The sequence below is a fragment of the Mus musculus genome, chromosome 15, assembly GCF_000001635.26.
Source record: "Mus musculus strain C57BL/6J chromosome 15, GRCm38.p6 C57BL/6J".
In the NCBI taxonomy this organism is placed as follows: Eukaryota; Metazoa; Chordata; class Mammalia; order Rodentia; family Muridae; genus Mus; species Mus musculus.
Window position 1 is genome coordinate 84,713,891 of NC_000081.6, and position 14,350 is coordinate 84,728,240.

Sequence of the window (14,350 nt, forward strand, 5' to 3'; positions counted from 1 at the left end):
AGTGAGTTCCAGGACAGCCAGGGCTACACAGAGAAACCCTGTCTCAGAAAAACCAAAAAGAAAAGAAAAGGAAAAAAAAGGAAGAAAGCAAGCAAACAAGCAAGCTGAGCAAGCCACGAGAAGCAAGCCAGTAAGCAGTTTCCTTCTTGGTGTCTTCGGCCTTGGGTCCTAGCTCCGACCTCCCTGATGGATTGTGATCAGGATTGTGATCGCTGAAACAAACCCTTCCCTTCCCAAGTTGCTTTTGGTCATGGTGTTTATCACAGCAAGAGAAACATAACTAAGAGGTCTACCAGGTGGAGATTCTTTGATAACACAGGCATCTGAAGAGCTGGAGGTGCCAAGCAGGTATGAATTGAATTTCCCCGAAAAGATGCTGTACCTGTAAGGCTGAGTCACTGATTGGGAAGAGGTTGGAATGTTGCAGATCCAGAGCCAAATTATCTGGTGCTATCTCTAACCCCTTGAGAGCCATTCATTGCCCTCCTCTTATGACTATCCTGTGAGACCTTTGAGGATGTCTTACAAGATCCCTATCCTCCTGTAACCTAAAAGCTAAGTATGTCATCAGACAGCATCTGAGGTCTTTGTGGAACCTGCCTACCTGATGTTCCCACCATTGTGTTTGAAAAGTTGATTTATGACTTTCTTTGTTCTGTCACTGTAAGAACATTCGTGCAACCATACAACGTTGGCGTCACTTATATTTGGCTCCAGAATAAATGTTCATTCCCCTTGAGTTAATAACTTGTTTTAGTCAGTAGGATATCCAGAGCAGAAGCCACTCAGCTGCGAATGTAAAGAATTTCCACACTGGGCCACGGTGTCCCACAGAGCACAGTGGAGAAAGCACCAGGATTCCTCCGTGTGATGTCAGAACGGCCTCTGTTCTGAAACAGGAGCATGACCCTGTCTCCGTACTGGGCTACGAACAGAAAGCAGGCGCTTAATCGGTGGGTTACAGTGGCTTGGCCTGCGGAGGGAGTGCCTGGGGGACGCCCAGATTCCTTTCTGCCTGCCTGTCCCCCTGCGTCAGCAGCGCGGAAATGCAGGCTTCCTGGAAGATTGCAGCTCCTGCAGCTGGCCAGGCGAGCCGAGCCGCCGGGGGAGAACACAAACAGGAAATCCAGGACCTCTGCTGGTGGCCAGGTCTTTCTCCTGTCTCTAGCGCTCCACCCAGGCATGCTCATTAACTTAGAATTCAGCTGCTTGGGGAGAAAAAAAGAGAATCCTCCGACTTCATCAACATCTGCAAGAACAAATTTAATAAAGCCAGTAGTAACACCATTCCGAAGCAGCTCTTCATTTCCCATTATCGTCCTTCGAGTTTTATCTCGCAGCCTTTGAAAGGCAGAGTTATTGTTATAGAAGCAGAAGGGAAAGACCAACCGGCTGATTACTGCTGAAGAAAGAAAGGGAAGGGCTCCCAGTGTGCGGCTCCTTTCCTGGCCTCTGCGTCAATGGCAGTGCACACACAACTGTGTTCCTAGCCATGTAGTCACTCTAGATGGCTGACTTATTGTGTGTGTGTGTGTGTGTGTGTGTGTGTGTGTGTGTGTGTGTGTGTTCTCGAGAGTGTGCGCACACGCAAACCCATCTGGCAGATGTAGAAAACTGACCCTCTGCTGGGCGTGGTGGCCACACCTTTAATCCCAGCACTCAGGAGGCAGAGGCAAGCCGATTTCTGAGTTCGAGGCCAGCCTGGTCTACAGAGTGAGTTCCAGGACAGCCAGGGCCATACAGAGAAACCCTGTCTCGGCAAAAAGAAAAGAAAAGAAAAGAAAAGAAAAGAAAAGGAGAGGAGAGGAGAGGAGAGGAGAGGAGAGGAGAGGAGAGGAGAGGAGAGGAGAGGAGAGGAGAGGAGAGAAGAGAAGAGAAGAGAAGAGAAGAGAAGAGAAGAGAAGAGAAGAGAAGAGAAGAGAAGAGGAAAGGAAAGGAAAGGAAAGGAAAGGAAAGGAAAGGAAAGGAAAGGAAAGGAAAAGAAAAAAGAAAACTGACCCCCAAAGGTTGTCCTCTGACCTCTCTCTACACACACCCTGGCACACGTATGCTGCCGTAACACAGCATAAATTAATCATTCAATAAGTCAACAAATAAATCGAAAGAATTAAGCCTTTTTCCCCCCTCCTGCCACCCGAGTCCTCTGTGAGAAGGAAGATGTTAGATAATCATATCCAAGCTGTGCTGTGTTGTTTGACAGGCCCACCTGCCAAGATAATGCAAATTGTCTTCATGGAAGGAGGCAGCTGTGAGGATACAGAGGGACTTCGGAGGAGATTGGGCCACCGCCCGACTGCCAGAGGCAGTCCTACTACACCAGCCTCTGCTTAGCACAGGTCACTGCTGCCCCTTTCTAAGAACACATATGTAGTGATTTCATGATTGTCTTCCGCAAAACCAGTGACCAGTCTTATCTGCATGACCCACCTGTGTATGTGTGAGTTAGCTTTTCTAGGTTGTCAACTTGACTATCTGGAATTAACTGTCAATTTAACTAATCTGGAACTAATTAAAACCCAAAGGGCTAGTCACAACTATGAGGGACTTTTTCTTTTCTTTTCTTTTTTTGAATTAATTTTTATTTTATATTTACTGATGCTTTGGCTGCATGCATGTCTGTGTGAGGATGTCAGAACCCCTGGAACTGAAGTTACAACAGGGGTGAGCTCCATATGGGTGCTAGGAATTGAACCTGGGGCCTCTGGAAGAACAGCCAGTGCTCTTAACTGCTGAGCCATCTTTCTAGCCCTGGGATTGTTTGTTTTGTTTTGTTTTGTTTGACGTGGGAAGACCCATTTTTTTATTACAGATCTTTTGAGGTAGGAACATCTACCTTAAATCTGGGCCACAACTTCTGGTAGTAGCCTATAAAAAGGACGTAGAAGAAGGAAGCTTGCTCTCTTTGCCTGTTTGCTCTCTCTGGCAAGCCCATTTCTTCATGGCTTTAGATCTTCTTTGGGATTCCAGTATATATTGAAGACCAGCTGAGGTCTAGAGAGATGACTCGGAGGTTAAAAGCACCGACTGCTCTTCCAGAGGTCCTGAGTTCAATTCCCAGCAACCACATGGTGGCTCACAACCATCTGTAATGAGATCTGATGCCCTCTTCTGGTGTGTCTGAAGAGAGCAATAGTGGTGTACTCGTATGCATAAATAAATAAATAAATAAATAAATATTAAAAAATAAAAGATTGTGGAGAAGGAGGAGGAGAAGGAGAAGAAGAAGAAGAAGAAGAAGAAGAAGAAGAAGAAGAAGAAGAAGAAGAAGAAGAAGAAGAAGAAGAAAACCAGCTGAAATATCCAACCTCATGGACTAAATAATTACTGCATTGTTGGACCTTCTGTTGGTAAACAGCCATTATTGGACTAATTGGACCACAGCTTGTAAACCACTCTAAATGCCATATATATATATATATATATATATATATATATATGAAATATCAATTCTGTTCCTCTAGAGACCCCTGAGTAATACAGTGTATCTTAGACTCAGCCAATCAGAGGCCTCCCCTGGGATAACCCCACCCTCATCCGTGGACTGCTGGCATTGTCAAAGGGCAACAATTTTGCAATTTAGATAGAAAGCCAGAGCTGTGGTTTTATGCTGCATGCACAGCTTTCTGTGCATGTGCAAGACACTGGCTTCAATCCCTGGTCTTGCCAGGAAAAAAATTTTTTTAAAAGGTTGCTTTTTCCACCAGGATGCTTCAAATCCTGTGGACTAGAAAACTCAAGCTCAAACAATCATAGACAGCTTTGGTGCCTGCAGCTAAAGTAAGAGAGGCCACAGGCGGGCTGGTGAGATGGCTCAGGGGGTAAGAGCACCCGACTGCTCTTCCAAAGGTTCAAAGTTCAAATTCCAGCAACCACATGGTGGCTCACAACCACCTGTAACAGAGATCTGATGCCCTCTTCTGGTGCGTCTGAAGACAGCAACAGTGTACTTACATATAATAAATTAATAAATAAATAAATAAATAAGTAAATAAATAAATAAATAAAAGAGAGGCCACAGGCAGGTTCAGACAGCAACAGTGTACTTACATATAATAAATAAATAAATAAATAAATAAATAAATAAATAAATAAATAAAAGAGAGGCCACAGGCAGGTTCGATCCAGGGAATGAGCAGTGTTAACCACAGACTCAAGCCCTTGCCAACTCTGCCTCATCCTATGCCTAGATCCCACCCACCATGGTGACCAGATGGCTAGTGATGTTGGCTCAGAACACACTGCTCCCAAATACGGCCCTTGGGAAAACTGATGCAGGACAGAGCTGTGAGAGTTTGAAGGCTAAGATTCAACCTCAGAGATGCTTGTGGGCATGGCTCTGGGGGTGCTTCCGGAGAGGTTTGACTGAGGAGGGGTTGACTTCCCTCAGTTTATTACAGTTAGGCTCCAACCTTTTGCCCTCCTATCATATCCCTCCATGACTAATACCCTTCCTAAAACCAAAGCATGAAAATACACAATGTGCTGGTCTCTCTGGGTCCTCCTTTCCTTGTGAAGTTTCTCCATCTCCTGTAAAACTTACACGCAATGGGACTGAAGAGATTGCACAGTGACTAAGAACATTGGCTGCTCATGCAGTTGGATCTAGATTCATCAGCCAGCCATCTTGATCCTTCCCCCTGTACGTCCAGTTCCAGGGGATCAGATGCCCTCTTCTGACCTCCAAGGGCACACTGTGTGCATTGCATGTGGTATATGCACATACATGCAGACAAAACACCCATAACCATGAAATAAAAATAAATAGAAAAACATTAAACTCTTACAGGAAGAAATCACGCATGCTACCTGCTTGTTAAGCTGTCTTCTGTCACAGGGCTTCAGCTGTGTGTTCAGCAAAGGTCAGTGGGCATGGTTTCGACTTTCACTAAGCATCCACAGTGAGCCAAGCTTCCCCCACGAGGGTAGAGATGGTAGATGCAGCAAGCCATGTTTTCTCTTTCTCCCCATCCAGTAAGGTCCATCAGATCCACTGGAGGAGCCTGCCCTCCGTGGGGCCTGTGCTGGTTGGCTGAGACCCAGTTATTTCCAGAAACTGGAGATGGTGGTTTCTGTTGATTGTCCCCTGAAGTCACAACACCCTCTAGAGGTGAGTGATGTCTCAGCTGCTCTCTTAGCTGCTCCACAAATGTTCCCTAGGGCCATGATCCCTTCAGCTGGCTTGTGGAGCTGCCTCATCTACTGGGAACACTTCGAGTGGAGTTCTGTGTGAGAATCTTCAGAAAGGGGCCTCTGAGCCTGTGTGGAGACAGATGGACCAGTGAGGAAGAGGCTAGGAGATCACCAACTTCACCCACCCCCTACCTTGTCCCTGCTTTCTGTGCCCCTGCCTTCCTTCCAACCTGGGTTCAGTCCCCTTTGGTCCCCTGGGGTCAGCATGTGGTACAGTGACATACTTTGTAGGTGCTCTTGGGGCTTGAGAGTGGACCACACATAGAATATGAGGAGGACTCGAGTTTGGACCGCACCATTGGAAGAATGAGATGAGGAGGAGTTGGGAGGCCGTAGTATGTCCCTGCATAGGCTGGGTATCCAACACAGCTAGGAGCCTGAGCTTGGGGTTAGGGTGAGAGCTGAGATCATTCAAGGCCGTTAGGTTGGTGGACAACAGGTAGAGGCAGGAGATGAGGTGTAGCCGGAAAGAGGTGCAGGCTCTGCGTGAAGTCCGGAAGCTTGGAGGCAGAAGTCCACGCTTTGGTAAAACCACCTACGTGCCCCCACCTCTGGTCTGTTCTCCCTAGGTCACCAAGGCCTCTTTGTGCTTAGAGGCAAGTCATAGGGTTGTGGGAGTGGTTTTGAACCATAGCTACGAAGGGCTGGAGACTCAGAAGGGAAGGGACAGCGACACCCCGACACCCCAAGGGCAGAGGCAGCAGACAGAGAGCCCCGTACCCGCACCGAGGTCAGGCCTGGGAGAGCAGGTCGGACGCTTGGAGACGCGGGCTGTGTTTTCCAACTCAGCACAGATCTCCTGTTTCCCCTCTCACCAGGCGCATCTCAAATGCGGGTAAAAGTGAGGGCTAGCAGCTGCTGAGGGCCAGCGTCCCGTAGCTCCCTCCCGCCTAGAGTTAGAACCACCTACCCTGGTCCCGCCCACCCTGGGGACTCCCGGCTGTGCGCTCTGACATTGGGCGGGGCCTGTTGGGGAGGGGCCTGTCCGGGGACGGGCCAGGTGTGTGGCTGGCGTTGCAGAGACCAGGTGAGGTGCTCGGTGGTCCGGTGAGTCCCCCCCTTGGGGACCTGCTCGGGTGGGAAGGCGCGGCTCCTATCCCTGGTCCTGGCCTCTTCCCGTCCCAACTTCTCCTGGGTGTCCCTCTACTCCCCACCTTGTCCCCGCTTTCTGTGCCCCCTGCTTTTCTTCCGACCCAGGTTCGGTCCCCTTTGGGCCCCCGGGGTCAGCACATGGCAGTAGCCCCTCGGCTCCCGCACCAAACCTGAGCGCATCATGGTGGCATCTTTCCCGCCTAACAGGTGGCAACACTGAGGCCAGGGCGGATGCTGAACTCGCACTTGGGGCCCGAGACTGGGGTCTGTCTGGTCACGTTGTCACACTGGGTGCAACTCCCAAGATTTATAGGCCGCGGGCCTGGGAAGTCCCCACTTAGGTAAGGCAGACTGCTGCGGGCTTCTTTCACTTTCCCAAACCTGGCAAAGGCCTCCCGAGAATTCGAGAATTCTTAAGAGGGAGGTGCAGTCAGTGTAGCTAGCTGCCGAGGCCCTGCTAGGGGAACTGCGGAGGCCACTGGGGGGAGGGGTGGCATTCCTTAGTTCTTTTGGCTGGTGTGGGGAAAGGGCCTGGCGGTCCCAGGTTCTGCTCTGGGACTAGATTCTAGTGCGCGCGCTGTCAGCCAGTCAGGGCGAACTTGGTCGAAGTGAGAACTCAGTACGCCTCGGAAAGTAAGCAATCTTCATTGGCCTCTGTTGTTTCAAGATATGTTTATGAGTTCCTTGTAGAATGCCCCGCCAAACCCTTCCCCGAGTCAGAACCGGGATGGAGGAGGGGGCAGGTAACTGGAAGTCTGAGTCCAGCTGTTCCCAGAGGTCAGGTCAGCCTCTTGTCTGTTCTCAGCTCTCGGGAGCCCAGAATAAGCTCTCCGTGGTCGAAGCCAGGGGGTGTGGGGACTTTTGTGGAGGACGCTGCAGTAGAGCTGGAAGATGGGGTGGGAGTTAAGCAGGTGGGTGTGGCCCTAGGTTGCTGGGTGGTCCAGAAGAAGTCTAAATGGGTGAGCCCCGGGTATGTACTTGAATCCGCTAACAGTAAAGTGCAACTTTGGAGAACTGTGTAAGGTTGGGGGTTTCCTGTCAATGAGGGGCATAGAGGTGGCCTCAGTTAAAGAGAACAGCAGGATGTAACTAAATTAGTAGAACCTCTGCCTAGAATACACAAAGCCCTGGGTTTGTTTCCCTGAGACACATAAACCAGGTGTGTGGTGGCCTGAGGCTGTAATCCCAGGACTTTTATCAGATTGAGGACAAAAAGCCATCTATGGCCACATAGTTGTTTGAAGCCAGCCTCAGTGTGTGAGACCTTGTCTCTAATAATAAACCAAAATATATAATAGGGTAGCCAAGAGCTGTCACCTAGAGGTGCCTGGCCGTAGACTCTCATCACACCAGAAAACCATCCCAATACCTGAGTCCCCATCATCTCACTGAGCTGGTCACATGACACAGATAAAGCTTCAGGGGAATTTTGGGAGAGCTTGGGGTTCCCCCCCTTTTCTTTCTTGGAGACGGGTCTTGTTATTTAGCTCAGGCTGGCTTTAAACTCAAGGTAATCCTCCTGCCTCAACCTTCCAAAAGCTGACAATACAAAAAAAAAAAAAAAAAAGAACCATTACACCTAGCGTGATTAGCGGATTTTGAGCCAGCCACTTTCCTCATGGGGAGTAGTAGCCTCCACATCTGCCAAGTGTTCTGGTGGTCCTCCAGCAGAGGTCAAGTCCTGGCATGCTGATTGATTGCTTCAGTCCTCACTCACACCAACATCCTGAGATGGTAGTGGCACCGCCCACTTCTGCGGATGAGGAAGCAGAGGCAGGGGAGCCATGATCTTCCGGCTGGTGAATGGAAAGCCAGGCTCAGCATCTGCCTTGGTGGGAGTAGGCTGTTGTAGGTTGGAGATGTTTGGAAGCCCTCTAGCAACTGCCTGCCCTTCCAGGTATCTGCAGCAAGAGGCAGACAAACACACATCCCTACACTCTTGCCCTCAATAGCCCTAGAAAGTTCCGGAAGACCTCACCTCTGGCAAACTCGAGGTCCATGGCGTCCACTTAAAAGGAACTTTCAGGGCACAGGGAAACGGGGTCAGAGTTTAGTTAAAAGTGGAAAGAAGATGCTCAAGAAGGGGAAAATCACACAAGGGGAGGCTTCCCAGTGAAAACGATCCTTACGGAAGGGCTGGAGAGACGGCACAGCTCTGAACAGCACCCATTGCTCTTGCACAGAACCTGGGGTCCAGCAACCATGTAGTGGCTCACAACCACCTATAACTCCAGGGAATCCGACACCTTCTTCTGACCTCGACGGGCATGTGCAGGCAAAACACCTCTATTTGTAAAATAAGATAAACAAATCTAAAAAATAAATTATAAGGACTTTCTTAAGAAAGATTTTATTTTAAATGTGTGTGTGTGTGTGTGTGTGTGTGTGTGTGTGTGTGTGTGTGTGTGTATGGGAATGTATGCACAGGAGTGCAGGTTCCTGTGGAGACCATAAGAGGGTGTCAGATCCCTTGGAACTAGGTTTCAAGCAGTTGTGAGCTACCTGAGGTGGGTGCTGGGAACTGAGCGTGAACCCTCTGCCATCTCTCCAGCCCCTGAAAGACTCCTGTTGATGTTTTGAGACAGGGTCTCTATGTATCCCTGACTGTCCTGGAACTTGCGGTATAGGTCAGGTTGGCCTTGAACTCACAGAGATCCTCTTGTCTCTTGCTTTCTTAGTGCTGGGATTAAAGTCCTACACACCACAATAACTGTCCTCTAAAGGATAATTTTTACATAAGTGTTAAGCATTTGGGGTTAAAAGAATAAGAGGGGTTTAAGGAAAGAATTAAGATATAGCCAAGCACAGGTATGGGCATCTCAAGGGAGAGTTAATAAATATCATAGTATTACCCATACATACCATTTTAATTTGACTTTCACATTACATCTCAGAAGGTTACTAAGAATCTTCCCTTTTATTTTTTTCCTCTCTCTCTCTTTGCTAGGCAAAATTATGGGGTGGTTCTGGAGATGGGAGATATTTTAATAAAGTTAAAGTAAGAGCCACTAAGGCCACACAAGGGTCTTGGGGTATGTTTTTCTGTAAATGGCTTTCAGGTGAAAAACCCTAGAAAGTCGAAGGTTTCCAGGTAGGAATAGAGACCTTAAGCAGTTGTTGTCTGGGATAGAATTCTGTTTCTCATCTGGGAAGTCTCAGGGGTGAGGGCAACCTTTCTCTTTTCATCACTTCATAATTTTCCCTTCCTTTCTATCCTGTGTAACAGACGTTAGCACGGTGATATAAATAAGTTTTCTGTCTCTTATGCTGAAACTCAACTTCCCCTGCTATTGGCTTGAGTTTGATGCTTGAGGAAGAAGTCCCACAGATTTCCAGCGGCTTCTTGGGTGGCTGACGTGGGTAGCGACAGGCTTGGATCTGTGGGACTTCTGGCTGCCCGTTCTATCCAGGTTTCTGGCTTCCTGGAAGCAAGGCTGGGTGGGTGGCTCTCTCTAAGTCATTCTTTGGATCCCTATCTTCTCATCTCTGTCATAGGCATTGTAAGACCATTTGAAGCTTGGAGGATAAGGTGCCTTCAGCGGAGGGGGTACAGTGGTTAACAGCTGGGGATAGGGGCCCCACACCCTGTCACAGGCTGTGTGACCTTGAGTCAATTGTTAGCCACTCTGTGCCTTGTTTTCCTAGATTGTGAAGTTTCATACTTGTGATGCTTTGCATATGCTGGGCCCAGGGAGTGGCACTATTAGGAGGTGTGGCCCTATTGGAGTGGGAGTGTGGCTGTGGGTGTGGACTTTAAGACCCTTATCCTAGCTGCCTGGAAGTCAGTATTCTCCTAGCAGCCTTCAGATGAAGATGTAGAACTCTCAGCTCCTCCTGCACCATGCCTGTCTGGATGCTGCCATGCTCCTGCCTTGATAATAATTGACTGAACCTCTGAACCTGTAAACCGGTCGCAATTAACTGTTATCCTCGTAAGAGTTGCCATGGTCATGGTGTCTGTTCACAGCAGTAAAACTCTAAGACAATACTCTACAGTAATGGAGAGGTCAAAATGAGTAGAGTTTTGTGAGTCCCTCAAACCAGTCACACAGCTTTGTGAGCGATCATGTTAGCAGTCACTCTGTCTGTGGCCTTTGGGAGCAAACCTAGGCGTTGAGTGAATTTGTATGCTGCAGATCCTTCCCTGCTGAAGGCAAGCCAGCTCTACCTTGGAAGCACGAAATGACCTTTCAGCTGGAAGGGGCAGGAGCCAGGGACTCTCAGAAGGAACTGGTTAGGCCGGTCTGGATTCTGGAGACTTCTAAGAGTCTCCTTGCCCTTCCTCCACTGGATGGATCTGCACCTGGGCTGGGGTTTGCTGGGCTTGTGATCTGCAGTAAACTGAAACCCTGGGGTCTCAGGACAAGCTCTGAGTTAGTGTCTTGGTCTCCCTGAGGTCTTTGCAGATGGCAGGTTGCAGGTTGGGCAGATGGGTGTGTGTATGTGTGTGTGTGTACGTGTGTTTGTGTGACAGTAGGTTTTATTTCTCTATCTTTAAAAGATTCATTTTATATTTTTTCCTTTCTCTGTCTCTCTCTTGTCTCTGTCTCCCCTCTTCTCTCTCTCTCTCTCTCTCTCTCTCTCTCTCTCTGTATGACAGTAGGTTGTTTTATTTATTTCTCCATCTTTAAAAAGGTTCTTTTTAGGTTTTTCCTCTTTTCGTCTGTCTGTCTGTCTATGATAGTAGGTTATATTTATTTCTCCATCTTTTAAAACAAGTTTTATGTTTTTTTCATGTGTGTATGTGTGTGTGACAGTAGGTTTTATTTATCTATCTTTAAAATATTCATTTTATGTTTTTTCCTTTCTCTGTCTCTCTCTTGTCTCTCTCTGTCTCTCTCTGTCTCTCACCCCTCCTCTTTCTTTCTCTCTCTCTGATAGTAGGTTGTTTTATTTATTTCTCCATCTTTAAAAAGGTTCATTTTATGTTTTTTCCTCTTTTTGTCTGTCTGTCTGTCCGTCTGTCTCTGTGTGTATGATAGTAGGTTATATTTATTTCTCCATCTTTAAAAAAATGTTTTATGTTTTTTCCGTGTGTGTGTGTGTGTGTGTGTGTGTGTGTGTGTGTGTTTGTGTGTGTGTGTGTGTACTCAGTTGATCAGAACCCTCAGAGACCAGAATAGGATACCAGATCCTTAGAACTAGAGTTCCAGGCAGTTGTAAGCCACCTGACGTGGATGCCGGGAACCGAGTTCAGGTCCTTGAAAGGGCTGGAGCTCCCAGACACCAAGTCATCTCTGCGGCCCCCTATTTATCCATTTTGGAAAAATAAATAAATCTTTTATTTTTTATTTTTATATTACATATATGCATATGCACCTGTCTGTCTGTATATGTGGGTTTGTGCACATGAGTGCAGGTGCCCAGGGAGGCCGGAGGAGTCTTGGATCCCCTACAGTTGGAGTCACAGATGGCTGTGAACTACTCTGGGAACTGAACTTCAATTCTCTCTCAGAGCAGTGTTCCTAACTACTGAACCATTTCTCCAGCCCCTATTTAATTATTAAAGTTCTTTTTTTATGTGTATGAGTGTTTTGCCTACATATATGTCTGTGTGCCATGTGTGTATAGTGCCCTAGAGGCCAGAGGATCCCCTGGAGCTGGAGTTATGGATGGTTCTTAATTCCTGTTAAACGTGGGAAGGTCAGAGGAGAATTGTTGGGTCCTTGAGGATCTCCTTTGAGCTCCCAAGGAGCAGATTTGAATCCAGGCTGGACGTCAGCCAGTGATGGTGGTTGAAGCTGGTTATGGATCCCTTGCCTGGTGTGGGACTGTGTGTTCTAGGTAACAAGGACAGTTTGTGCAAAGGCTCAGAGGTGGTCACAGTGCGTGCCTGAGGCCCACGCAGTTAAAGGAAAAGGGAATGGGTGGAAGTGTTCCGCCTTGTCTTCTGGAGGGAAGTATTTGGGTGGGGAACGGGGCCTCAGGAAGCCATCCATGTGAAGAAAGTTGAAACAGGAAGCATTGGGTAGGCATTGTGATTGGTGCTAGGGTCCCGGTGCGGGGTGTGTGTTTTAATGTTTTTTTTTTTTTACTCTTAATTCAATATACCTAAGATCACCTGGGAAGAGGGAACTTCAACTGAGGAATTGCCCAGGTCAGACTGGCTTGTGCGGCCATGCCTGTGAAGGACTCCCTTGATTGATGTTTCACATAGGAGGGTCCGGCCCACTTTGGGCAGCACATTCCGAGGCACGAGGTGTTAGCATTTCGTCTAAGCTCCACCCCACAGTTACCTGGCAACAGCGGGGTATGCCTGACTCACTATAAAAAGGGGCTGCTTGCCCCCTCCACTCTCTTGCTCTTGCTCCCATTCTGTCCTCTCGCCCCTTCCCTCCTCTTTCCCCTTTCTCTCTCTCTCTCTCTCCCTCTCCCTCTCCCTCCCCCCCCTCATGGCCGCCCTCTACTTCTCTATTCCTCCTTCTCTCTCTCTCTCTCTCTCCCTCTCTCTCTCTCTCTTTCTCTGCCTCTACTACCCTCTCTTTTAAAAAAAAATTATTTATCTTATGTACCTGAGTAGACTGTAGCTGTCTTCAGACACACCAGAAGAGGGCATCGGATCCCATTACAGATGGCTGTGAGCCACCATCTGGTTGCTGGGAATTGAACTCAGGACCTCTGGAAGAGCAGTCAGTGCTCTTAACTGCTGAGCCATCTCTGCAGACCCATCTACCACCCTCTCAACTCCCCTCCCCATGCCCGGAATAAACTCTATTCTATACTATACCTGTGTGGCTGCACCAGCCTGGGCCCACAGAGGCACCCCCTCCCCCCATACCTGACCGCACCTCCACCATCTTTATCTTTTTATAAACACATCAGGTGGGCCTAGGCTATATAAAAGAACTAACAGCGGGAGCCAGTGAGCAAGCTTGTATCAGCATTTCTCCTTGGTTCCTGCTTCAGTTCCTGCTTTCGCGGTCCTACCCTGCTTTCCCTCAAAGATGAACTCTGATCTGGAAGTGTAAGATGAAACAATCCCTTTCCTCAAAGTTGCTTCTGGCCAGAGTGTTTTATTGAAGCAACGGAAGAACAAACTGAAACGGATGTCTGGGCTTGATCATTGAGGGTAGGGTTTGGGGTTCAGCGTCCTCTGGGGAGAGTAGAAGGCCAGGGCCCCAGCCCAGCACTGAACATGGGTGGTGGGACCTGGGACAGAGGTACCAGCTATCCCCCCAGATGGTGATAGGAGGGGCCCCAGACTGTTAGAGTGAGACTGGACAAAGAGAAACCTTGAACTGGCTCCTGCCAATCAGCCACATGGACTTCACCCATCTCCCACCCCACTCTACCCCCAGTCTCACCTGAATCTGGATTCTGGTGACTCCTTATATCTCCCCCTGGATAAGGAAGTAGTCTCTGTGTGCCAGCCCCAGGGACTGTATGGTGTTTGTGGTAATGAGCGGTCAATGAGCAGACTTGTGGCCACAAGTGAGACTGAGACAAAAAATGGTCCCTTGGCTGTGGTGTGTCTGAGGCACATGCCTCTTTCTTTCTGGACCTTGGAGGGCTAGGCATGGTGGCATGGGGCCCCTCTCCTGAATTCAGAGAGAGCCTGGAGGTGTGCACATCCCCGGAGCTCTTTATCCACGTGTCCCACCTCCCCCACTACGGGCTGTGCCGCTTAAGGTAAACCCTGCATTAATTTGCCCGAAGTAAGTAGGTACTCATTTGTAGCTACTACATTAAGATAATTGCTATAAGGGTCTGTTTGTGTAATATGCAAACACATTTTGACAGCAACAAACCATTTTGCTGTGAATTATAAATAGACCCCTTGGGTGGTTTGGAATCTGTTTTGCATAGCACGCCTGCTGCTGGATCCGCCTGTTCTGGTCTTGGGCGCTGATGAAGACTGAAGCTCTCAGCCTCATAGATGCCGATGGCTCCCCCAGGAGTGAGGCCCCTCACGGGGGAGACTCTGGAGCTCAAGTGGAGGCAGTGAACACAGGCAGTGCCAGGCAGGCTGGGGACAGGACTGAGACTCAGAGCGCTGAGGCAGGACAAAGGGTCTGTTTACAGTATGACTTATCACTCTGGCACTTATGAGGGGTCTTGACTGTGCCGG

General features: G+C 48.6%; 1 protein-coding gene and 1 long non-coding RNA gene across 10 annotated transcripts in view; one reads left to right on the forward strand and one right to left on the reverse strand.

Moving 5' to 3' along the window:
• Window positions 1-738: 738 nt before the first annotated feature.
• On the reverse strand, window positions 739-6,376 carry Gm20556 (predicted gene, 20556). The gene is made up of 3 exons (NR_040347.1): window positions 6,101-6,376; window positions 4,807-5,256; window positions 739-1,249 (listed from the first exon to the last, which is right to left on the reverse strand). It is a non-coding gene; the product is annotated as a predicted gene, 20556 (long non-coding RNA).
• Window positions 6,144-14,350, forward strand: part of Arhgap8 (Rho GTPase activating protein 8) — a 52,824-nt gene continuing 44,617 nt past the window's right edge. For 2 of the 9 annotated variants that reach the window (NM_001205334.1, NM_028455.4), the window contains exon 1: window positions 6,162-6,237. Coding sequence is in view for 3 of the 9 variants with exons in the window: in XM_006521468.3 (XP_006521531.1) it covers window positions 6,514-6,623 (110 nt within the window). In the remaining 6 variants the exon portion in view is untranslated. Of the gene's footprint in view, window positions 6,238-6,489; window positions 6,624-7,164; window positions 7,169-14,350 lie in introns of all 9 variants that reach the window. The other 7 variants (NM_001164627.1, NM_001164628.1, XM_006521468.3 and 4 more) reach the window with 6 other exon arrangements.